Source organism: Mytilus californianus, unplaced genomic scaffold, assembly GCF_021869535.1.
Source record: "Mytilus californianus isolate M0D057914Y unplaced genomic scaffold, xbMytCali1.0.p SCAF_9, whole genome shotgun sequence".
NCBI lineage: Eukaryota > Metazoa > Mollusca > Bivalvia > Mytilida > Mytilidae > Mytilus > Mytilus californianus.
This window is the reverse complement of record NW_026262745.1, coordinates 84,824,947-84,852,430: the sequence shown is the minus strand read 5'-3', so window position 1 is coordinate 84,852,430 and position 27,484 is coordinate 84,824,947. Positions and strand designations below refer to the sequence as shown.

The 27,484-nt window shown below is 32.3% G+C and overlaps 2 protein-coding genes and 1 long non-coding RNA gene across 3 annotated transcripts in view; all 3 read right to left on the bottom strand.

The window, feature by feature from the left end:
- Positions 1 to 27,484, bottom strand: part of LOC127714339 (uncharacterized) — a 50,121-nt gene that overhangs the window by 1,432 nt on the left and 21,205 nt on the right. The window lies entirely within an intron of this gene.
- LOC127714341 (uncharacterized) lies at positions 874 to 5,064 on the bottom strand. The gene is made up of 5 exons (XM_052220400.1): positions 4,907 to 5,064; positions 3,872 to 3,988; positions 2,372 to 3,031; positions 1,656 to 1,743; positions 874 to 1,192 (listed from the first exon to the last, which is right to left on the bottom strand). The coding sequence occupies exons 1-5, from the start codon at positions 4,949 to 4,951 to the stop codon at positions 933 to 935; spliced, it is 1,170 nt and encodes a 389-aa protein (XP_052076360.1). The 5' UTR covers positions 4,952 to 5,064; the 3' UTR covers positions 874 to 932.
- Positions 6,372 to 9,140, bottom strand: LOC127714342 (uncharacterized). The gene is made up of 3 exons (XR_007987693.1): positions 8,967 to 9,140; positions 8,192 to 8,313; positions 6,372 to 6,468 (listed from the first exon to the last, which is right to left on the bottom strand). It is a non-coding gene; the product is annotated as an uncharacterized LOC127714342 (long non-coding RNA).

Here is a 27,484-nt window from a genome sequence, read left to right as displayed (position 1 = left end):
TTATTTTGATATTTTTCAATAGTCCTTTTTCCAGAAAATCAAACAGTGTAAATCTATATTTTGTCCGCTTAATACTCTTGAGTACACGATTGCACAATTAACACTACCCCATGTACATATACAAAACTTTGAATGACTTTGAAACATTCAAATACGAAATAAAAGATGAGTTTTGGTGATGATGATGATGATGATGATGATGATGATGATGATGATGATGATGATGATGATGATGATTGCACAACGTCCAGCGGCAAATTAATATGCATATTCAGGACGAGAACATGTTAATGTAATATGAATAGTAACTCTACTTTGTACTAGAACCACACGCTGAGACGGATTTTTAACTAGCAAGTTCATAAGAGAGGAGCGAAAGATAACAGAGGGACATTCAAACTCATAACTTGAAAGTAAACTGACTACGCCATGACTAAAAAAAAAAGACAAACAGTAGTACACAAAAATAACATAGAAAACTTAAGACTAAGCAACACGAACCACACAAAAAAACTGGGGATGATCTCAGCTACTCCGGAAAGAAAGCAAATCCTGCTCCACATGTGGCACCCGTCGTGGTGTTCATAGGTTACCGTCCGCCGAAAGACATACCTTACACGGACAGATTATTCTCACTTCGAGCCGTCTTGCTCTTACTCCTTCATACCGCGTGCTTAGCGGAGAAGCAGCAAATAGAAATTTTAAGGTCTCAGGTTCCATCCAGCCGGGGTCGAACCTACGACCTCCCGCACTCGAGGAGAACACGCTACCACGATACCACCGAGGCGGTTCTCTTGTTACGATGTATTTGTGTATCCATCATATTAAAGGAAGGTAAAAGAGATAGAAATTAATGTTGTTCACAAGAGAAAACATAATTACAAACTGTTTAATGTCAGTACAGCACAAGCAGAAAATTTACATTCTTGAAATTAACATATTAAAGCATGTGTATTATTTTGAATAAAACATAATTGTACTGTTGCTGTTGAAACCATATGTTGTTCAACTGCTAGGTAAAATAGCCACAACAAATATAATAACGCATGTATATAACAAATCAAATTAAAAAAGGAAATAAGTTCTATTAGTTCCTGTATTATAGAATAAAATATCTGTTTCTTTTGACATATATAGCCATATACATATGAGCAATATATGGTGCGTCTAGCTGTCATGTTCTTTTTATTTCCTGTAAATAAATAAAAAACGATTGAGTTCATTCTTAATTATTGTCGGTTGATGATCAAAGAAAAACAAATAAATATTATAAAGTAGTCAATTACCGATTTCATTATGAGTTCGCTAATAAATTTACGTCCAGATGTCTTGCTCAAATGAATAATATTTAATTTGAAATGAAGAAAAATATGTTTTTCTCAGTAATATTAGCAAGACCACGTTTGACATACTTATAAAAAATACTTTGAAATCAGAGGAACTAATGAAATTCGATCAGCAATTTATCTTTATGACAAATCCCCCTATGAATATTTTGAATTTTCAAATATTCAACTAAACTGAAGTATGTCTCGCTTTTTTGTAATAAACAAATAATAGAAATTGTTACCACCGATAACAGCATTGAAAAAAATCGTCATTGCTCCTCTCGATGACATTACAACAACTGTACAATAGTGTTTCTTGTTAGTCACCTTTTATAACTTTCTTCTGCTTTTTCATGTCAGGTTTGGTTTTGACTTGTTCACTTTGTTTTCTTTTTCTTTTCTGGGTAATCTGTATCTAAGATAGAAAAAAATACTAGCATATATAGGTGTAAATAGTTCGATGCCAAAGGTATCATTTGCATAGGAGAAGGCTGTTCTCCATTAATTTATGACTTGAAGTGTATATTTCCCAATTTTGTATTGCTAAATTTAGAAATTATGAAGAAAATAGGGTTTCCAATTCCCCAGGCAAAAAAGGCCATAGCATATTTATGCATCCCTTTTATTTCCCTTGTCGTCATGTCATATATCAGAACATGTATGCTAAAAAAGTATTTACACGCTTAAAAGAGGAAGTTATACAATTCCCTGATTTATAATGTAAACATACAGAGATAGTATTGTCAATGACCTACACATGTATACATAAAAGGATAAAAGGAAAATGATGTAAACAAATAAAGTCACACTATTCGCTTTAATGAAAACCTCGCAATAATTTCTGAGTTTTTGTAAATATTATCGTTCAGACAAACATAACAAAACTAAAAAGGAAATAATAGGATAAATCATAATAAAGGGAATCGGAATATAATATATTTGTCAACTGATAGCTAGGCTTCAACTACACAGGGGAGAAAGGGTGCGTTGTGGATGGGTATTCATAACGAGGTCAGAATCGTTGATGATTATTTAGTGCTTACCTCGTGTTCTATAAGCTCCTGATTTATCATGTCCTCTATTTCCTTTGGTGGGTTGTTATCATCCAAACAGTCAGATGTCTCTCTAATTTTCGGTAATTTATCAAAGTACCAAACTGCCTTTTGTATGATTTCCCTTTTCATAAATTGATTATCATCTCTTAATTTCTTCATGTAGTTAACCCGGCTCTTCCACCAATTAAATTGGTGATTTTCTATTTGATCCGTGAAGAGGCATTTCCAGTCATTAATTCCACTTTCAATTTTTTCAACAGATATTTTGTCAAAAACTGGCGCTGATACTTTTGGTACACCCTTAGGCAATTCTACTTCACCTTTATTGTTGAACATGAACATGCCACTTGAAGAAATCTTCCAAGGTCCAGCTTGATTTGATTTGTAACACAATTTTATCTTATTTGATACTTCATCCATTGTAAATTTATAATGTAATGGCTTGGTATGTTTCCGTACATCAGCAATGAATGGTTCTAGCCAGTTCCTGATATCGTATTGCCAAATTAAATTGCTTGGATTTGGTAAGAGATCCAAAAGCTCAGGGATTGTTTCTGCGTCATTTCGACGGAGGGAATCTGCGATTTTGCTGAAACCGGCGTCAATATCCTCATGTGTATGTCCAACATACAGAAAAGAAAGGTGAACCTGTAAATAATTTCATGTTCATCAAACTTCTTATCAAATTTGATATGGAGTTGCATTTTATAAAAAAAACGTCGGTATAACGAATCTTGTATGTGCATTCTTTCGCTAATTGTTTGAAATTTCCGTGAATTAATATTCCGACAGTGCATACATATGGAGTATATATATTACACTTGATACGTTATTCCAGGGACGGTGCTTCATATCATGAATTCCTTTGGTCTAGAAATACGACGGGTGTTGCACGAGGTGCTGTTTATCCCTCTAAAAAACCTTTTGTTCACCCCGTTTTTCGGTGGTATTGGTGTTATTCAAACTTTAGTTTTCTATGTAATGGTTTGTTGTTGTTGATTGTGCTTTCGTAGTTTTTTTACTTTTGGATATGGAGATGATTTATTCTACTTGACTTATATTGATTCTCCATTGGTATCTTTTCTCACTTTATTATATCTTATTCATTGAGATACAGTAATTCATGTTCATACATAAGATTTTGTTTTTCGTGTCATTTGATTGCTCATTTGCGTGGGCCTATCCCCTTTTTAATATGCTGATTTTATTGTTATTGGTTAACATCCTAGCAGCACATTTTTTTTTTATCTAGACGATGAACATGATATGTTTGATATATGATAAAAAAAAAAACTGATCGGCGATCAAATTAAAATCTGATACATCCCGCAAATGCGACCGTTACAAAAATAGAAGGAGGAATCATCGCTCAATTCAGTAGGAGAAATTACATGTGTTCATTGTATTCCCCGGATACTTTTTTATATAGGAGTTCTATTATCTAACAACAGTATGATTATAGTGGGTTATCAGATATCAAGTGTTTACCTCTTGAAATACTTTCATGTGCACCAGTAACTCGCAAAACGATAAAACATATTTATTTTTGTTTTCCCGCCAGCAGTTGTCCGCTTGAATGTACAATATTGGAGGTAACTTTCCACCCTGCAAAAATGATAATTCAAATCTTAATTTCTTTATCCGGCTCATTCATTAATAAAAAAAACAACACTAAAACAAGAAGCGTTTATAAATCATTTATGTAGTTATTGTCAAATTACTGTAACCATACAAAGAATAACTTACCATATTCCATTGCTAATAAAATATACATAAAAAGCAGTAATACATGGAGGCATAGTTAATCGCATGTATCAGACATTATCCTTTGTCAATTCCGACCAATGGCATCTTATTATTTTTTTGGTATTAAAATTAGTTCAATTAATTTTTGTTACTTTGCAAAAACGTGGTGACTTTGAAAACATCTGATTTAACAATGTATTCATAGTATGTCACAAACTTGATGTGTCAAAACAGAAGTTTGGTGTCCACTAAAAAGCTGTTGCTGGTTGCTGCCTAAATTAATTGCAAGTAGTTTGTATATACTGCCTTAGCAAGCACCGTATGTTCGATGCACATACGCACTAATATTTGTTATTCCTCCCTTACCGTGTTGCTTTTGGTTGTTTTTTCGCTTTTAAAGAATGTCAGCGTAGTTGTAATGTTTTCCCTCATTCTAGAGGTGGTATGGTATATGCTATACTTGTAACATAATCGAATTAACCTTCGATATTATGACAAGACAAAGATTGGTTGAAATTCATTTTGTTTTTTTAAAAATTAAGATACATTGTATTAAGAATGTCCCAGACACCTGAAGAAGTAAACTTAATCACATACATGTAAATATATATAAAATTTCCATTGATTTTATATTCAACTATTGCAAAATATTCATATAAGAATACTAAACGGACATGTCCCCCTGCAAAGTTTGTCTCTGATTCTTAGTCTTTATTGGTTTTTTTTTTATAAATATATTTAAAATCTGTTTAAATTGCTCATTATTTGTTCACTCACACTCATTGCTGCTATTTTATAGATAATTCCTAGAAGTAAGTTCATTGTAAGGTTCGAGTCATGTGGATATTGACACCAATCAAGAAAGCTGAAAAATGCTTGTTGACCATGTGCTAAAATGCCGGTAATATGCGTTGTCAGCTGATTGCCTGGATTTACAGACTACAATAAAGATCAATTTACTATTATGTTAGTTCAATGGCAATAATTGCATATACTTTTTAATAGTTTGCAATGCTGCTCGTTGATAACAATCATTTAATTAAAATGATTATGCACTTAAACTTCATGCTGGTCATGTTCCTCATGTTGTTTTTATTGTTTTAATTTCTCAAACTGGACCTAAATTGTAGTAGAATATTTGATTTAGCAGCTCTCTTTTTTTTTTCCAAATCTTATTTTATACAAAGACTTGTGAGAATTTGGCGATAAAAGCATTACTGTTTGATTATAAAAGAAAAAAATTTAAAAAATTCTGTTTCTGGCCACATTTTCGAATGTCTATCCTAGAACAAACACAAAGGCCTATATGTTTATGAATTTATAATAACTCCTGCAGCAAATGATTCTTTTTATCTAACTACGTTTTTACACTAAATCCTTTGGATGTTGCATGTGTATTGATTGTGCTTTGTAGTTATCTGATAAAAGAGGCCCTTTTCGACTGATTTCTTTAGTTTGTTTTTGTTCTTGTGATGTGTTGTAGTTTTGTAACACTACTGTCACAGGTTATGGGAATTTCAGGCGCTCGCAAAGATGTTCCACGCCGCCACATTATTTATGTGCCTGTCCCAAGTCAGGAGCCTGTTATTTATTTGTTGTCATGTTGCTGTATATCGTATTTGTTTTTCGTTTATTATTTTGTACATGTTCGTGTTATGTTGTGCTGCTGCACCACTGATTAGCGGTAGTGTTCTGCGCCCACAATCATGTTTAACCCCTCCAAATTTATTATGTGTCTATTCCAAGTCAGGAGCCTGTAATTCAATGGTTGTCGTTTGTTTTTGTATATCATTTTTATTTTAGGTTTGTACATAAATCAGGCCAGGACGTTAGTTTTCTCGTTTGAATCGTTCTACATTTGTCATTTCGGAACTATGTATTGCTTGTTATGTGATACGGGTTTTGCTCATTATTGAAAGCCGTACGGCAATCATACCCATCGTATTTTTATACGCGACATAATTTTGCGTAAACAAATTTAAAAAATCCTTGTCTAAAATACGCTTCTGTTTTACTGTTATATTTACCTTGGCTGTTCTCCCTACAAAATGTGGCAAATTTGTCTTTGCTGAAAAATAAATTAATTATAAGCAATTAACCAACAGACTTGACTGATCTTGACTGTATTGTTTTACACATGAACACTTTTTTTTTGTAGGAATACTACAACCATATGACAACTCCAATATATTTATCTTTATGGAACGAAATATATTTGTGATATTGTATAAGATGTCGCATACTTACACTGGTCCATGCCATCTATTATCAAACTTAAATACCGCGTCGGATGAGCTTTAGCTAGATCTCTTTTTCTGTAGTAGTACTTTCTCTCTGCCCTGAAATACACGTTTACAATGTTATGAGCGTACAGAATAAGTATTTTAACCAAACACAATAACTTATTCTGTAATATATAATAAAGCAGCCTATCTGTCTTTCGTTTTTATTTTAAGTCATTATAGTATATCTTAATACAAAAAGATATATCACTTTTCAATACACATATTTGTAAAATCAAAATGTGAATTTTATCCCGACACAACACATCATGATCGGATTGCAAATCCGATTTGACATCAGTACGAGTACTGGTTACGTTCAAAAATATTCAGGATCAAATGCGTTTTAGTAAATACGGAGTCCAACCACTTGAGATAAGTAGTTTGACATCCAATTTTAACTTTTATTTGAGTGTAGAATAATCATACTTGTGGATGCCTACTCTTATATAGAATATATAAGTATACTCATCATCGATTGTGTTTACTGATTTTTTGGTGCGAGAAAATCACGTGCATGCATTTTCATTTCATCGGTATCTAGATTTTAGTCTGTAATTAAAGAACCTTTGTGAGCACGCTCACATACCCTACGCCCCCACATTGACACTGGACAAACAAAATCTCACCAGATTCATAACTCTACAAAAGTAAACTGATAAAATTTTTCTTGTGGATATGCACACTAACATATTATGTCCTCATTAACTACAAAGTTTCATGAAATTATGTTGTGTGGTTTCAGAGAAGTTGTGATGACAAACTGTTGCAGTAGTATAATTAGGCCAAAATTCTAAGTTCAAAAGGGCATCACTCCTAGAAACAAAATTCCATCGTAATTTCCTGTCGATAGGCACATCTACTTAGTATTTCCTTATTATCTACAAAGTTTCATGAAATTCTGTTTTGTGGTTTCAGAGGAGTTGCGATGACAAACTGTTGCAGTAGTATATTTTGGCCAAAATTCTAAGTTAGAGGGGCATAACTCCTAGAAAAAAAATTTAATCGTAATTTCCTGTCGATACGCACATCTACATAGTATGTCCTTATTATCTACAAAGATTTATGAAATTCTGTAGTGTGGTTTCAGAGGAGTTACGATGACAATAACAGGACTGACGGACTTACGGACGGACGGACAGACGGACGGGTCAAAAACATTATACCCTCCGCAACTTTTTATAATAACAGCTAAACAGTACAAAATCACGTGTGTAATGCATATGGGATTTAAATCCAGTAATAGACTTGTTTGCTTTTTTTTTAACAGCCCAGGTGGTCTCGTGGTAGCGTGTTCGCCTCGAGTGTGGGATGTGGGTTCGGTCCCCGACCGGGTTAAACAAAAGACTTTAGATTTGGTATTTGTTGCTCTCCGCTAAGCACACGGCATTAAGGAGTAAGACCAAAGACTAGTTGGCGAGAAGTCAGAATAATGTGTACGGGTAAGGCGAAATGTCTTCCTGCAGACTGTTTCCTTTGAACTAGCACGTTAAAATCCGACTCAGCGTATTGGTCTATTTCAAAGAAGGGTAAATATTTTTTTTTAAATCATTTTAATACTTTTAGTTGCTCTTATATGACCGAGTATCAGAATGTCCTACCACAGAGTAGCTAACCGAACGAAATATTATAAACACCATAGTCACTGAAGGCCGGTAATATGAGATTGGTCTATTTGGATCTAACATGTGTGTGATATATGTACCATATATTTTTTTGGTATAACATGTGTGTGTTGATCGAGTATAGGAATCTAAATTAATTAATAATGGATACTCACATTTGTCGAGTGTTATGATCTTGTCTCATTTGTAGCAACTTTTCTCGTATTTGAGGATTTGTAGTTTTTTCAAGTCGTCTTTCTAATGATGAACACTTTGTACACTTTGAAAACGAATTAATCTGACAATGAGAACAAAAATTATATTTCTGAATATTTAGATAATTATAGAATATAAAACGAGGACGTTTATGTATGTTTAAATTTATTTTGTCCTATTTTCAGCTCAGTACTTAAATGCATAGGTACTTGGGAACAGCACGATCTTTTTTAGCCCTGCTCCTTTTTTCAAAATTTGTTACTTTTTTGTTTTCTATTAAAATCAGTTATTTTCAAGTTTTTCTGTATTATATGAACATAAATATACCACAAATAACTTGTATGTCCTATTTACTAGCAATTCATAGTTTAGTATCCACTGCGGTCGCTGATATATAATATAGAGTTTTTTTCTTGCCAATTGTTTTATATAGATATCTAAAAGTTGAGTGGCGATGAATCATTGAAACATGTGCATTGTAACAATCTATAGTTTCCAAATTGTAAAAGTTTTTTCTGTTAAACAGTATTTTCTTAAAAAAAAAAAACACAACTCTTAAACTAAATATAAACATCAATGACATGAAAATGAATATAAATTAAAATTTCAAACAGTTTTATTGTGACAAGAGTAAAATGTTTGGCTTACTTTACAAATTCAAAATAAGATTTTAGGCAACTTTTTAGTAAATGCGTTGCATTTTTAACTTCCGATATCCATAAAAAAAAACCTTACCTCTTTAATTTTAACATGTGGGAACGATGCTGTCCACATCCTATAGAAGGTTGACCTTTTCAGAGCACTGTTAATCTCGTGTCTATACTGTTTAAATATTACATACTTCCTTGTTCGGTACGGCAAATAAACAATATTAACATGGGGCATTCTGTCTCCGTGGAATGTGACGTAGTCCTCAAACCAGTTCATTGCTGTTAAGTATTTAGTTGTTCTCTGGCGAAATGTGATGGAGGAAAACGCAATAACATTTTGTTTAAAAAGACGCCTTTTTCTGTAATACACACTTTTGTTGATGTTAAAAATTTTGATAAACGCTGTTTGACAAACAAATATACCTCTCTCGGTTAGGAACCTAATACTTTTGTCAACATCGGCTTGCTCCATCAATTTGTCGGACAACCACTGTGAACGCTCAGTTGGATTTTTTGACCAGTATTTTCTTCTCATTGATTTTATGTCATGACATTTAAATGACTGCATGCAATTGTCCATACAGCAATCTTCTTTCAGCACTTTTAAAATCTGTGTTGTTCTCGTATGTTTTGTAAGGATTTTGTCTCTAGAACCTGTAAAAAAATAAACATCATGCAAATGGTAATATATTTTGATAATGATGCAACTCTTTCCAAAAACAAAATGTATGAACTTAAATAAAAGAGGTATTTTTATATTGTTACATATACTTTGTACATGAGTGTTTCATGAACGTTTCATTGTTAACTTGTACTATGAATATGTTAACTTAGTTTTTAAATTATAAACAATTCCTTGTTAAGTATATTACTAATTAAAACTAACTCCTAGTTTAATCCTTTTTAAACAGAACAAAAAGGATCTGCGTTAGGGCAGCTTTACTTTTATATCACAAAAAAGACTCCTTCAGCATTATTCGACAAAAAGAACAGAGCAGGGACTAAATGTCCCGATTTTTTTTAGATGAATGGAAGGCTATGTATGTATTATCCAGTGGCAAATAAAATACATATTCAGGACTAGAACATGATAATGTGATTTGAAAATGGATCTTTATTTGTAATAAACAGACACGCTGGAATTTTAACGTTCTAGTTTCCGCATGTTCCCCTACCGAAAGACATTATTCTTACTCCTTAGCAGAGAAGCAGCAAATACCAATTTGTCTTTGGTTTTAGCAGGCCATCGTTCGAACCCAAGACCTCTCGCACTCGAGACGAGCACGAGACCACCGAGGCTGTACTATATTAGAAGGCTTGTCTCTTCATAATAAACCGTGCACTTATGAAGTTTATCCTTAAGTGAATAAGTAAAGATTATCGGTTTTTATACATATTGCTATCTAGTAATAGCACTAGCCAGTCATAATTTGAACCTCAATATTTTACGCACAAAACTGATAATATGTGTTTCGTACTATTTCTGATCATTTCTCCACCCTTTAACAATAAACAAAAATTGTATTATTCATTTCCGACGGCAATTTAAAATGTAGTTGGATGGCCTTTCTCGTTTGAATTGTTTTACATTTGTCATTTCGGGGCTTTTTATAGCCGACTATGTGGCATGGATTTTACTCATTTTTGAAGGCTGTGTGGTGTCCTATAGTTGTTAATTTCTGTGTCATTTGGTCTCTGGTGGAAAGTTGTCTTTTTCGCAATCATATCACATCTTCTTACATTCATAAGAAGATATTCAAACTGATCATTGTATCAGATAATTTACTGATTTTTGACATATTCAAACAGATTTCAACCAGATTATCTGATGATTCTTATCGCAGTATGAGCAAAGTTTGCAGAAGCCAACTAAATATTAGTATAATATAAGGAGAAATCTGATCATATATCTATATCATTTCGACTACATAATCAAAATATTATGCAACACAGTCAATGCCACATTCCAGCACTCAACAATGGTGGTTTCCATAAATTGTCATAAATGTTAATAAATTGCATGCCTTTCTATTTCAAATGAATCAAAACAAGGAGAGGCAAAAACAGAAACAATCGTTTGCATAATAGCAAAATAAATGTGTCGTCAAATAAAATTATTATTGTGAATAACATAAATTCAATGACATGATTAATCAATTCCTAAATGTTTAAATTAACCTATATACGACTCCCAAAAAATTCTTAATTGAAACAATTCTTATATCCTCCTGACTCAAGTTATGAATTGCATCAATAGTTTTGTCTTTACGGTGACTAGGTGGTCGTTCAGGATCAAATGAAATTAAACTGGTCTTACCTGAATCTATAAGTCGAACTTCTTTTGACGTCTTAATTGGAATAATGCCCCTTATGTCAGCAAGCATATCACAATCAATGTTTGAATTCGTTGGTTCTGATATATTAGACGAACTGTTTAATGGAACAACACCAAGACTCATTGAGTCTACGTCGGTTTCCGGTTGGCTTAAAGTTGAATTGTCTATTTTGTCAACATCCTTCGACTTCAAGCTGTTTGAAATAGGTGTTACAGGGGATGAAGAAAACAAATAAACTCTGTCTGATGTATAAGCTTCAGATGTTTGTTTCACTGGGGTGCTTGTGAAATAATGTGCTGTATTCATCATATGACCAGTCTCTGCTAGTGTTTCCTCATTTAGAAAAAACTCTGAATCGCCATCAAACAACTGTATTTGACTACTGGAGTTAAACACCGACATTTGACATGTTCCAGGACTTTGTACCGAATATTCAGAATCAGTTTCAAAAGACATCCCTAATGGTTCACTTTCAATTTGATTTTCTAGCGATATACCCAGTATTTGACTTCTGGAAGACATGTTAAGGGATATCCCTAAATAGTCATTTGATACAACTGAATCGAAAGAACTGTCGTTGTTCTGGTCAAAATTTATAGGACTAAACACTGCATTTACAGTTGGATTGAGTTTGGAATACGTTTTAAGAACCTGAATAAAAAAAAAAGTCTAGAAGTGAATTGTATGAAGAACGAACTCGACTGAGTTATTATATATACTCATAAGAAATTGAAAATACATGTATATACTCAAACTTCTCACTAAGCATGATAAGTATACAATAGATATTATTTCAGTTAGAACACAACTCTACTACACAAAAACTAAATAAAAGACCGTGTAGAGTTCTAGGTCGTAATGGTCTTCAACAAAAAATATTTTAAAGTAATAATATTAAATCTTCAGCAACCTAATATGCTACGAAATGAAGCTTGTATTTTTTTGCTAAGGGCTGCGTAACGTTTGACCTTTACCCAAAATTATCGAGTTTGTGCAGGGTTCTGTTGGAAGAATAAAAAATCGGTTGGTTGTAACAATCGCATACCCTATAGAACTTTCAATATAGGACACAATCGACACTATAACGTCCATATTAAAAAAATCAAAATGAAGAGATATACTTTCAACTACAACAATTGATAACTTAATTAATTCTCACTACTTATTAACCTTATAACCCTTTGAATGACCAACGGCACACGTCGACCCGGTCTCACTAATTAGCGACAAGAAGAAAAATATTAGCGACAAGAAGAAAAAATTAGCGACAAAAAGTTTATTTACTATTTAAACAATAGACTTATAGAAAAGAAATCAGCTGATTATACTAAGGGTAAAAAAAAAAAGAGAAAATGGCTGTTAAAAATTGAAAAAAAATACCCCCCCCCCCCTTTTTTTTTATCCAAATATTCGTGTTTACCTTTTTTTTTTATTAATAATGTAAATATTTGAACCTGTTATGCTGTTTAAACAGAAAAGTTTGTGTCATGAATTTATTCATATATTTTTGAGTCTGAAATAAATCAAGATTATATTATCTTATACTTGGGTTTTTAATTCAAATTGAATCTTAACTGACTATATATGATTGTCAGTTTCCCACCAAAGGTTGATGGTTCTCTCTGGGCACTCTGACTTTCTCAAAAAATAAAAACTTACCGCCATGAAATACCACAAAAGTGTTGAAAATGGCGTTAAACACCAATCAATCAATCTACTCTTTACTTATTTGCCCATTATAATCTACTGTGTTAATCCCATTTATACCCTCACTCATGGTAATTGAAACAAGAAAAATATAATCATTATGTTATAAACTTAATCGAGAGAGGGGGCGGTGGCACATCAATCTTTTTTGGTAAGGGTGAGCAGCTGAGACATCAAGTATCCCACCCTTTTCATATATTTTGTTTGTCAAAAATATATACCTTGTCATATATCACTCAAAAATAAACAGACCTACTATAGATATATTTGGATATTTTTCATCTTCTGGTACATTAGTACAGACATTTTTTGGGGTCCCGCTCATCATCACGTTGGAAGCAACGCAGTCACAGTAACCTCATCTTGCTTTTCCAATAAATTCGTCACATCTTAAACACTTTCCTATATTTGCCCCTCAGTATATATCATTTATTATGAAGAAATTTCCATTTCAATATAAACAATAAAATATGTTTGGTCAGATAAAAGTGGTAACACCCAAGAGAGGAACTTCAATGAAGTTTACATTAATAAAAAACTGATTAAAAGTAACGTTGCCTTTCCCGCTGACACAATGGAATTTCTTTTAATAATTGTTATAATGTTTCATGTATACAAACCTTTGAATGTTAATTAGGTGCAAATGTCAAAATAATCGGATTTATAGCATCTATGACTAGCATCAGTGGAAATACCACATTGGAATAAATAGTGATTGATTGGTTTGACAAATAGCTGATGCATTTACGACTGTGGTTTAACCGCATCAAAAATAAATACTGGCATCTGATTAGTTTCAGATACTTCTTATATTATCAAGCAAGTGATAATATCAACCTATTGATATATTAAATCTAAATTTCTCACCCATTTCATATATCATGGAGCAAGAGATAGTAACCTATTTCAGCGGCTCATCCCTACCACTCATTAGATAGTAAGTGCCCCCTCCCCCCCACCCCCCCACCCCCCACCCCCCCCCCCCCCCCCCACCCCCGAGTAAACTTAAAGTAGATCTTATGAAAATAAAATATCATTTTATTAATGATTATATAATAGACACTGGCCATTCATTTGTTTGTGGAGGGGAGGCGGCAAGAACTTTTTAAACAAATTGTTGGTTCCCATTGAAAATAACAGGGTAAAAAAAGAAATACGTCGTCAGTACAGGAACATATATATTGTTAGATATACTGTTCCCAGGTCAGTATAAAAACAAAATTGTTCTTGTGTGCTATTGAGAGAAAAATGGTTTTTCGAATAAATTCAGAAAAAAAATTAGTCCGAGAAAAAAAATTCGCCGACAAACGTAGGAATTAATTTCACACAGGAGGATTTCCCTCATTAATCGTCGTTAATCCTGTAACAATATATATGAGAAACCAATAGCAATATACCTAATCCAATCAACATGTAAATGTATAAATTATGTAGTTTACATAAAAGCTTTAAGAAGTAGACATCACACATTGGTTTCAATATTTACACACCCAGCGGTAAGTTGTCATAAATCACGCGCTTTGAAGCTGGGGTTAATTAACGACAAGTCTATGATGTAAAATCAAGCTGTGAATTAAGGTTACAATAAAACATTGGATTTTTTGGGCGCAGCCTTTTTATGAAGATAAGATGGTATTCAGAATTAAGAATATGATTAATCCTGATTGATCTTTGTATGTTTTATTACTAGATGCTTCGTTCACTCTGCATTGTACCAAACGGCACAATAATATATTTTCCTTAGACCTAAAAGGCCTTAGAAGAATTTTCTACTTTGTGCAAGATACGTTTTTTTAGTGCATAATTGATAGTCAAGGGAGAGTACAAATTGCGTTAAAAAAAAAGCAACGGGAACCGATATTTTTTTTTTTTTTACTAAAACATACTACATTTTTCTTGAATTCTAGCAAGGTTTCGTTCTAAAAATCAACATTCAAAAGTCTGTATGTCGAAAAAGGCTACTATTGTACACGTTAATGTCTCAGGAAATAAAATATTTTGTCTTGTCTTGTCGCCTATGGGAAAATCAATAGTTTGCAATTTTAGCCTTAAATAGCAGAATCAGTAGCAATAAAATCAGGTGAAAAAATTTGTGTGAACCCGACTGGGAGAGAGGTATTGCACGTGTCCCTATGGCACCGGTTACTCAGCCACGTATCCGCCTGAAGTTGTCATATATATTTAGACGTTTATATATTTAGCTAAACTTTGCCAAAAAAAAAAGAAATCACCCGACCGTGCGAGGGCTTTATAGCCAGCCAAGGTAGTTAAAAAAAACCCATCATCAAAAAAGAGACGCACAATGGATTTTAAAGAATTTTAATACACGATTTGTGACTTGGATAGAGACTTGTCACATTTGGTACTCATACCATAATCTTCTTATATCTTTATATGCGTTAAAGTGTAACTGTTACAGTTGAGTTGACTACAAAATTCTCGTGAACAACGTTAGTGACATTTCGCAGAGAAAAAAGTCATGTGCACTTTTAGCTAGTTGCAAATTCCATCCATTTGGCAGAGAATCAAATCAAAAGAACTGGCATTTAATTTAAAAGTTTAAAACGTACCTATAAAAATATGAACATGCAATTGACCGTTTCATGTTACCATATATATTTTTTTTACTGAAATTTCTTTAACTTGCAATAATTTTCAATCTTTAGACAATTTTTCAAAGTTTTCATGGCTATTTACACAAGAATATTTAAATGTATATAAATGTTTGGGAAAGTATTTATCTAAGAATCTAGAGACAAGGAGAAGTTCAGAGATAATAAATGCAAATTAGCCACAAATACACAAATTTTGAGTGGTATATGATTTTGAATGGTATATTTTATAGATGTTATGTGTATTATCTGGTTCTGTCCTGGCCTTTTATAGCATTTTTAATAGTATTAAATGATGTTGTTTTCTTATATGTCTCTAAATTTATGTCTAATCTTATGTATTTGCATGTAATGTGATGAAAGCTCTTTAAAGGGCCCTTTAATTGGAAATACAATATTCTTATTCTTATTCTTATTCTTATTCTATATAAAATATTAATTTTGCATTTTGAAAAATTTATCCGAGCTATGCGTTTCTTTTTTTGAACGGTATATAAGCAAGCCTACCTATATACATTTATTTTGTCTATAATAATTAGATGTCATTATTAAATCACGTCTATGTTTAGTGAGATTCGTAATTTTCCCAAATGGCAATTAAATACAGGATCAAAGTATGACTGCACATAATTACTCGATCCTTGATAATGCTACAACGGTGCATATGAACAAGAAGTTTGACCTTACACATATGTTCATGTCATAAAAAAAAATAAGGAGATGTGGTATGATTGTCAATGAGACAACTATCCACCAAGGTTCAAATGAAGTGGATGTAAGCAATTATAGACAAACGTACGGCCTTCATTAATGAGAAACACCAATACCGTATAGTTGGTTATAAAAGACCACAAAATTAAAAAAAAATGTGAAACAACTGAGAAAACTAACTGTCCAATTTATAACAAAACAATTTACCAAAATACAAATATGACCGACATGAACCAACGACAGCCACTGGACGACAGGCTCCTGGCTTGGAACAGGGACATACAGAATGTTGCGGGGTTAAACATATTTGAAGGCGCTCAATCCTTCCTTTACCAGCACATTTTTAGAATGATAATCCTCCATCCACGCTTCAAACAAAATGTGATAATAAAGACAACGCCTTTACGCTCATAATAAATTGCGTTCGGTTTTTTTAACGGTTAGAAAACCCTGAAATTAAGACACATGTTAACAAGAATTGCCTTTCTTTTAGTGAGACAAAAAGAATTTCATTTAAAAAAATTTACAAAATCAAAAGTCTAAGACTAATTGGACATTAAAAGAAAATTCTGAATACGATTCTGAACATTGAAGCCATTGTGCTTTGTTTTCATTAAAAGTAATATATATAAAAGCTTATGAAGTAAAACATGTACTCAAAAAAATAAATGGTTGTGGTGAGTTTATTTTGCTGTTGAGTATAGTTTATTAACAGAGTCATTGCATATCGGTTTCCTTGAATAAATTCAAATAAATATATTTGAGCTAGTGAACAGGGGAAAGAAGGAAAACCCTGTCGTATGAGAAAGAAGTCAAGGAAAAAAGTCACGGATAACTTTTGAAAAGTCACAAAATACATATACATGTATAGCAATAGAATAAAGATTTGTTGATCCCAACTCCATTCTACACTTTTTGTTATAAACATGTATTTATGAATAAAATGACATGTGGGATATTCGTCAATGAGACAGAAACCAAACGACAATAAAAACAAAAAGACATATATAGAGCAATTATACGGCCTTCAACAAAACAGGTGTCTTTAAAATATGCCAATATAAAAAAAGAAGATGTGGTAGGATTGCCAATGAGACAACTCTTCATAAGAAACCAAATGACACAAAAATTAACAATTATAGGTCATCGTACAGCCATCAACAATGAGCAAAGCCCATCTCGCATATTCTGCTATAAAAGGCCGCGAAATGACAAATGTAAAACAATTCAAACGAGAAAACTAACGGCCGAATTAATGAACAACAAAACGAACGAAAACAAATATGTAACACAGCAACAAACGACAACCACAGAATTACAGTCTCCTGACTTGGGACAGGCACATACATATAGAAAGTGGTGGGTTAAACATGTTAGCAGGATCCTACTTCTAACCCGGGACAGTGGTGTAACAGTACAACATAAGAACGAACTATACTTATCAGTTGAAAAGGGCTTAACTCATCACATGGATACAAATAGAAATACATCAGGGTACTTGTACATCCCAACAACAAAAAGACACTAAGAACAGATCTGGGAGTAGCTCTTTATCGCTCCAAGTCTATATAAAGCTGTGAATAAATAAACCGAAGCAATCAAAGAGACAAGACAAGGCAAGACAATATTTTATTTAAATCTCACCTCTTATAAAACATTTACATAATATTACAAATTCACATATAAAACAATAGCCACTCTAAAAAGAGTAATGAGAGACATGCTTTAAAACAATTCACCAATTACCGAAAACCACGCAGGAATGACTTTAAATAACTGTTTCAGGTATTTACGAGGTTCCTTACTTGGGAATTATATGGAAATTTTTTTTTGTTTAACTAGTTGTATTTTTTAGATCTCAATCTTCCCCTCTTTGTTTTTGTTTTTGATTAGAATATTGTAGTATTTTTACATGTTTGGTTTATAATCTTTTATTTGTAATTTCCCGTGTGTTATTCATATACCGCACTTTGACATATAATTATGGTTTACTTTTACAAATTGTGACTTGGATGGAGAGTTGTCTCATTGGCACTCGTACCACATCTTCTTATATCTATTAATAACTCCTGAAATAATTATACTGAATCTGATCGTTCATGTAAATCATCATACAAGACATTGAGGAATCAGCAGCTGGGAATTTGTTAGGGTAAACTTCAGATTTGGCGGTCATTTGTTATCTCGTACATTACTTAATAATTATCATGCAATCGTTGGTCATTTTACTTTCCCAGGAGGATTGATTACTACACAAAATGTCTGTTCACTACTGCATGGCTATGTAAATATTTCTAAATTAATAAATCATGGCATGATAAATAAATCATACATGCACAATATTTGCAGTTTTAATAGGTTTAATACTGTTTATAGATAAACATCACGGGCAAATATATAGAGACTAATAAACTTATATGTTATGGAGCTTGAAAATAAAAATAAAATCGCAAAAGGCTTCCACGGAACCATGTGACTAATTGCTGCTGTCATTGTAAAAGCGTAATGTTGACTGTAAAAGTGAATCCATGCATTTATCTGTTAAATACAGAATTACCAAAAGGATCAAACCATTTCTTTAAATGCTATTTCTTGACTTTGGAGATACTATTCTATCAAAGTATCATACATTTCCACGAAGGGTTACAAAATTATCATGTTAAAAAAAATAAACCCAGACTTACTGTGAATGTATACTGTGTTATTTGTTCTTATTAATTTTTGTTTATTATTTCTCCTTTAACACACTAAAAGAGGCTTATAAAGATATATATATTCAAACATTTATTATTCATAAAAAAAAAATAGAGTCCTGACTGTATCTGTCAATAAAATACGGATTTTTTTTTATCTTAGACAAAATCTGAATGTTAACTGTAAAAAATAATCAAGGCGTCAGTAAAGATATGGGAAAAAGAAAATACGGTGCAGTCCGGTCTATCCGCGCACCTAAGACTTATGACTTCACTTCATTCAACTGATAAAACCAATAATTGGATAATATTGTGTGAACACATTCATAACATACTTTTATTTCATAAAATCTTCTGTTTGTATGGTTTCACCCTCAGGTTTTGTGTAATGCGTGTCCAAAATTAGGGAAACCCCTGTACTGAGAGTTCCTCTAATGTCCGGTGATTTCGCGCATGCCTTCCAAAAAGAGCTTATTTTGAATAAAGGAAAGATTTTATACTATGAAATATAGCTGAATTTAAACCAAACACACTGCCAAGTATGCAGAGCAAAAGATATTTCAATCTGATTTAAATTTGACTAAATTAAAACAAATTTAATCTGATGATGTAATTTTTTTTAATGGAAATTGGCCAAATATTGTAAATCCCGGGATTGCAGTAATTAATTAACTCTTGAACTTATCAATTTTTTTTTTTTTTTATCCCTTCGGAAGGCTAAAACAATAACAAGAACGATTGTATTTGTGTTACTGTGTTGATATGATGAAATCAGCTAATGCGCGATATCACCGGCCGCGCGGACACCGGGGACTCCACTGTAAATATTTTCAAAATTTTGCTTTGGGTAAAGTTTTTTCAACATGGTCATACAAAACGTTCTGTTCAAATTTCATAAAATTCAATAAATTTTGAGATTTGACAAAGTTAATCATGACTGAAAAACTGTAACCATAGCATGTATCGAATTATTAATTGTTTAACAATAAAGTCTAAGTCTAAATATATATCAATAAAAAACAGAAAATTCAGATTTTCTAAATTTGGCACTGATTACTGTAGTTTGGTCATAAAAAGCTTCCGTCCAATTAAAAACTATATAATGGTTTGACAAAGTTATTGATATGTTAAAACAAATCTTAAACCACATACTGCACTAATTATTGACAACGCCGACGCCATCGCCGACGACGGAACCAAGGATCGCTCTGTCTCTTTTTCTTGAAAAAAATGTCGTAGGTTCGAATTAAATGTAATATGCTCCATGGCAAACTTACTTAAGATATTATAAATATTGATATCGAAAGCTACTAAAATCTATTTCTATGCTCTGTAAAATGAAATTACATTAAACGGATAAACGGACAAGGTATATATATATATGTGTTAGGTTTTATAAATTATTCTAATATATACCAGAAAATAAGAACAGAATATTGAAACAAAGCCTTCAACCAAATGTCAAATATTTGTATATATGTACATAAATACACGTTGACCTATAGTTGCTTGCTTTTTCATCATTTTCTCTGATGTGTTATTCCCCTTAAGGTTTAGGATTTTATCACCCGCACTCTACTGTTGAAAATGTATGCATTTGTTTTTCGAATGAAGTAAAGCGTTTCCAATGAGGTTTTAAATTTATTTTTATTTGAGACAAACTAGAACTCCATTCGATCATATTTTTCATCTCGATATCCCTTAATTTTATTCAATATATCGGTCCAAATACAGAAAAGAAGATTAGTGTTGTACATGGTTGTAAATTTGAACTAGTACTGTGTTTTTCTACATACGTGCTTCATATCTGTTTTTCATAAATTGCTCTGTTATAAACTTAGCCGTTAGTTTTTCTCGTTTGAATTCTTTAACATTTTTCATGTTGGGGCCTTTTGAAGCTGAGTATGTGATATTTTTTTCTCATTGTTAAAGGCCTATTATTCCTTACTGCCACTCCATTTTAACGCGTTTGCACCACTTTGCACACAATGCAGTGTTTTATTTGGGCCACAATGTTATATTTATACATTTGCGCCAAAAAAATAAAACATATAAATTAAAGAAAAAAAATATTATACATTGTATCCTGAATAAGATCTAGACATTTTTTTTTTAGAGTATGCATATCTTGTAATTGAATAAGTTCACACTCATTTCTCATTCCAAGCTGACTTAGGTAATACTTTCTTTGTTATATACTGAGAACGTAGAAAATAGTATAATGATTTGCCAAAAAATAGAGCCAATGTACATAATGCCGTGACAGAAATGAAGATACTATTTGAATAAAACAAGTTTTAGAATTTTTGATAAATATGATATTGAAAGTGGAATTTTCATTTTGTTCTTTCAAAACTTCTTGAGTGTGTTTTTGAAAATGTAAAGATGCATCCAGTTTGTCTAACGAAATATTGCCTGAATCTATGTAAAATATAACTAAACGGCAAGATTTTTATAACAATAATTAAAAGCGTGAACACATAAAAGAAATATTCTGTCATTAAAAAAAAATATGTCGTCATATATTTATTTATTAGATGGATTACTTCAACAGTCGTTCTTTTTAATTTTTCAAAATACTGAACCGAATTCCATGTCACTCTTCAGACTAATTACAATAAAACATCCAAAAAAGTAAATATTTTGTTTTACCATGATATTGATTAAAGATAAAATAATAAATTTTCACTGAAAAAAGTTTAATACATAGCACAGTATTATGCATCATACATGTTTGTTTAATGAAAATCTTGACCAATTTCATAGTCCAAAATCATAAACCATTCACATACACTAGCTTTCACTCATACAATCAATTTATTATATAACAAGGCGATTATTTGATATTAAACGTTTCGGCAGTTACAGAATTAAACCACATGGGATCGTTCTTGTTTAGGGGAAGAAAGGAGTGGTGTACTGCATACACCGTTCAGATGATGTAAAATGTATGACCAATTGACAAGTTCATTACTAGTCAATATATTGATATATGTCAGAGATAATATAGTTTCTCATGAACATACGAATCATTGCAATTGTAAAAGTACTGATGAAATCTAAAGCTTGTAGTAAAAATTATAATAACATTCACCACATCTCGCGACTGAGACAGTAAAAATATGATGATACAAAAACAAGATATTTGATCGCAATCATAAATAAACAATAATCTGGAAAACCAGATAGGTTCATTATACCTAAACTGGCCACTCGTTTAAGAGCGAAACAAAAGAATACCATGCAATACTCTATGCTTAATCGCATTAATTCATTCCTAAAAATCTGTTGTAAGTGCGTAAAAATGTTTTTGGCGTCTAAGGATGTTCGATCCTCTTGTTTTTGAAGTTTGCAAGATATTCTGAGTCCTCTGGTTTTATTCATGTATTTCCCTCAAAATATTTTGCCCGCTAACCCCTACTTTTATATTTTCATAATGTTATTACGCATAGTTTAAAAAGCCGTATTTGAAAATCTTATAAAATCCTTGTTATTTTTTCAATGTTTTTGAAAGGAAATTGGTGCCAATGTTAAATGTATGAAAAGTCTAGAGAGAAGGATTGCCCGCCAAATTTTCAATGGCTTGTATCCAGAAAATAAGCACACGGACCCTTCATTTTTTTTCCTCATTTTTAGTTCTTTTATTTACATACAATCAATTTATAACAGTCCTTTAAAAAGCTTGTTAGTTTGAAACAGAGAAGTGAACATCCTTAACATAATTATGATTTTGACAGTCGAATTGTTTAACCTTTATTCCTCCGTCGTCACAACCATTCTTATTTTTTATTTTTGCTTCTGCTGTTTGCAAATTAAGGCCAACCGAAAGACATTGCAATAACATCAATAATTAAAGATTAAAACAAAATTTAATAACATTACACTCAAGTTTTAAATATGTGGAAATGTTCCAATCGAACCCTTATCGAAAGCATGAAAGGTAGCAGTGTCGGCTACTTGAATACTGGTGAATAGAATAGAATAGACAATTTCATTTTAAATCGGGGCTACATGCACATTACAGTAGAGCTTTGTGCCGACATTGATACCTTTAAAATTTAAAAACATTAAAACATTAAATATCTATATCATACTTTTGGTCGTAAGGACTAGTCAACTTCAAATGCTATATTTGACATTTTAAGATATACGTATTTAAAAGGAGATATATTCTAAATATACACACGTTTTCTGCTCTAGATAGCAAAATGATTTTGTGATGACTATAGTCATTATTGAAAGCCGTGTCAGTAACTTTTGCAATTAAACAATTTTAGACCACATAGACATTCTTTTATGCATCTTTCTTCATTGCAATAAAAAAAGAAAATGATCTGTATCTTTGATAGTACTAGAAATACATAAAATATATACAGATGTATTCTGCGTGCAGGGGTATATTCATCTGTCTAGTCTAGTTCTATTTGTAAAAAGTAACCTATGCAAAGAAATACGTTGCCTTGAAGGGTACTTAATAATGAAGCGACTCATTGGCAAGCTTACAAAATCTCCCTTTTTTCATATTCACATGTTAAAATATGACAAAACATGAAACTTTACACCTAAACGCTGTGTATAGCTATACAACTAAACTGCTATTTCAAAAACATGCAACTAGACGTTAAGCAAGCTATAATAATCAGTCAATTGATCAACGTTTTAAAAAAACGTACACGGTGTTAATTGTCGTTTATAATTTGCTTTATCCTGCAATCAGCCAACTATTCTACAAATAACAGGTACACAAATATTATGTTTGCTTCATTTGAACGTGTACAAATAAAATCTTCTGTTACCCGGCTTCCATGTTGAGCGAGCGGTAATGTGGATATTCCTTTTTTTTTGCGTAACAGTTCATTTTGGGGTCCTTTTCGCGGTCTACGTTTAAGCTATGTCAAATTCTTTGAAAAATTAGAGACATTTTTTTAGATTTTAACAACTAAATTTCAAGTGAATGTTGTAATTTTCAGGATAAAAACAATATATGTACATTTTCGGAAAATATAAAATTTATTTGTACTCGCTACGAGACAGGAGAAAAGCTCGGCGAGCTTCGCTTTTCGTCCTATTTCTGAGGCTTATACAAATAAATTATATATTTTCCGACAATTTACATATATTGTATATCTTTCAACATTTGGGATAAAAAAAAATACATGCGTGGAATAAAAAATGTGCTGAAAATACACTTTTGCAATATTGGAAATTCCTTTGTGGTTTTAAGGAGTGGTTATAATTGTTTTACGCACTTGAACGTAACCTTTAGTGCTTTTTCATAGTGTATAGTATATTATGCGAACATTCGCCATAATTACGCTTTTGATTTGAAAATAAGTTATGCATAACATGATACATACCTGTCCCTTTTCTGTCTCATCTTCGCTGTCGCTACATACGGCATCGGATATCACAAGCATTGAAAGAAATAAAAAAAACACGTTTAGGAAAACCATGGTGGAATTATAAATCGACGATTATTTCAAAATGTACATCTAGCCCGATGTGGGCGTGTCGAAGACCGACTGTTTTCTAGAGAAGGATCAAATTTCTAAAGTGATTGACATGCAAGCTAGGGCGAGAAGTATAAATTGGTGTGAACATATTATCAATTGTACACTCATTGGTTGGATATACATTATGGAAAGTTGGGACATTGTATTAGACAGTGGTGATTTTTGTCTTGTGCTTGGACGTTTCAAATGGGGGAAAATAAAAGATATCATACCTGGAGGATTAGGATTTTTAAAGGTACTGTAGCTTTAGTTAATTTAGTCTTGGCTTTTGCCAATGCAAAAAAATGAGAACGATTTTTTTTTGTAATTTCACATATTTCTAATGTAAACGTACTTTTTTCAATAGTTTCGATTGACAATTATTCTTCGGTTTCGGGCACTCCGACTTCCTCTGGCAACAAAAGCTAGCCGCCACTATATAGCCAATAGTGATGAAAGTGGCATTAAACACCAACATATAATCAATCAATCCTATAATTTCAACTGTTCATTCTAGTTCACTCTCAAGAAAGTACATTTTGCTTGGTTTTAATTATTTTTTTAGAAATGTTTCATGACTTTAAACGCCATAGTTCAATAATCTATCAGGGTGCGATAATAACCGGAAAAGGTTACTGGTCATGGGTTAACGAGCAATTTCAATACAATTACCATACTGTTAAAAGTATAGCTAATTTGCATAAACGTTTAAAGTAATAAGTATGCATACTTTATGAAGATTTTATTTTTCTTAATTGACGAATTTAACAAGTTTTCTTTTTTCATTTTGTTTGCTAATTGTCTACTGCACTTTAATGACGATTTTATCATTGTTTTTGCGTTATTGCCAATTATTTTAAAATCTAAAATAGATGTAGCAAAAATTATCAGCAAGACGCGATCTACACATAAGTTAACAATGCCCAAATCATCAGTTACAGGATGATTTTTACCAATATTTCAGTCACGAATTATTAGTTTTCTAGACGGGGAGCAGCCATTGTTTAAGATGCAGAGTGAAACAAGCTCTTTACTGCCTCTAGTTTAATTATTATTTTTATTCTGTAAATATAAAGTGCTGCATTTAAATAAATACATTTTTACATCGCATTGCCAGTGACAGTGCTGTACGGCTTGTCATACATTTGTTGTTCGATTATTTTATATTTAAGAGAAGAAAGATATTAATTAATGTATGTTGCTATAACATGTATAAAATTGGCATTTGTGCAATTGTACTTTTAACTTTATTTGGCTACAATTATTTGCGTTGAAATGGGTAAATACGTTTGCGCTAAAAATGTCCGATTTAATTGCGCCTTTATAGATTTTGCTGTCCTATCAATTCGCAATGCATATCAGTTTTTCTAAATATAACTGAAAACGATCAGGTTCAAAACTCCTCATGATAATGCTATCGTTTTTTTTTTAAATGTAATTACATTCCGTTAACTTAATTTATTCCTTTAATATTTCAGGTTTTAAGAGTTGATGGAGAGGTTCAAAGTGTTCAGCTTAAAGATTTCGATTCACAGAAATCCTTATTTAAAGACCAGTTCAGAGGGACTTTATTTTCAAGATCAGCCTTCCTAAAGGCGTGGAATCATATCCATGGTAAGACTCTTTATTATGAAAATAATAGCCTAATTCTGTTTAAAGCATTATTTTTCTACCTTCAGAAAATGTTAAAATAAAATCGAACTGTTGTAGTTTTAACAATTCTCGTCCGTTTATCAATTTAAGAAAAAAACTATTCGATTTCTTTTCAAACATTTTATGAAAATATAACGTTTAAATGATACAGTGCCACCTTGTTATTAATAATAGATTAATAGATAATATTTCCGACAGGTGCGCTTTAATTACCAGACTCGATAAAATCACGTGACTGATAGGGAATCCCAGATGCCATTTACAACCATCGATGTCACAGTTAGTACAGTAACTATGGATAAATGCTTTGACTTTAAAACAGAGCTCTGCGGATCATTAATACATGCTTACTTCCATACATCTATACTACTAAAGGGAGAAACCGATTTCATCGAGCCGCAACTCCTCTGAAACCATACAAAGTCGAAAATATTTGTGATATGACGCATAAATGTAGGGTCTTGTACTTCCTAAATTTATCTTTGAAACAATCTTGTCAGTAACAGATAGAAAACTCAGGGTAAACATGCATAGAACGGAGACAAGGGGCAGTGGCAAATATTTCATGTATATTTTGAACACAAAGAGGATTACCCCGGTACCCTTTGCCAAAAATAATCTTCTTTTACTTCTATTTGCCAACGGACTTTATGTTATGAATTATAGTTTCACTTTCCATATTCGGTATTTATTCTAATTAAATCTCCACGTAGTAAAAATCACGTGATTCAGGAATATAGTATCTTGGAGTTAGACTATTTCTTTCTTTTCGGGCGGGGACTCCAAGCAATCAACATGCATGTGTATAACGGCACTGTAGATTTTCTTATTAAATAAAAAAAAAGTTGCCGGTCCGGTACATGAATAGATCGGTTAGAAATCAAAGTTTTAATTTTAATTAGATTAGAGGGTTGAAAATAGAGAGCACAAAAAAAAGGGAGGGTGGGGGTGTTCCACAGGGAATATTTCCATCTTATGAACTCTACATCTGAGTTTTTTTTATTTAATTGAAAGAGAAAAACAAATGTAAGACAAATTGTGAATGGTCTTTCTTCCTTACTCCCATGCCAAGAAATTGCCTCCGTTGAAATTTTGCAAACATCCCATAAAGCAAATTACATGGATGATTAATTTTGACCATTTGGTATATGGCTGTGTTTTAAGTGAGACGTACACGCGGGTCATACATTAATTTATTGAATGAAATCAAATCTTTAACTACTAATGGATGCCGTAGGAGGTCGACCGGAATTTTTAGCGACGATTTCTTGGCATGTCCACAGAAAACGCCAATTTTTGAGAAAATATCCTAATTCGGAGACCTTTATCGATCCGTGTCTTATACGCTTTCGCGCATGCTCAGTCGCCGTACTGTCCGCGAAATTTAAAAACTCTGTGT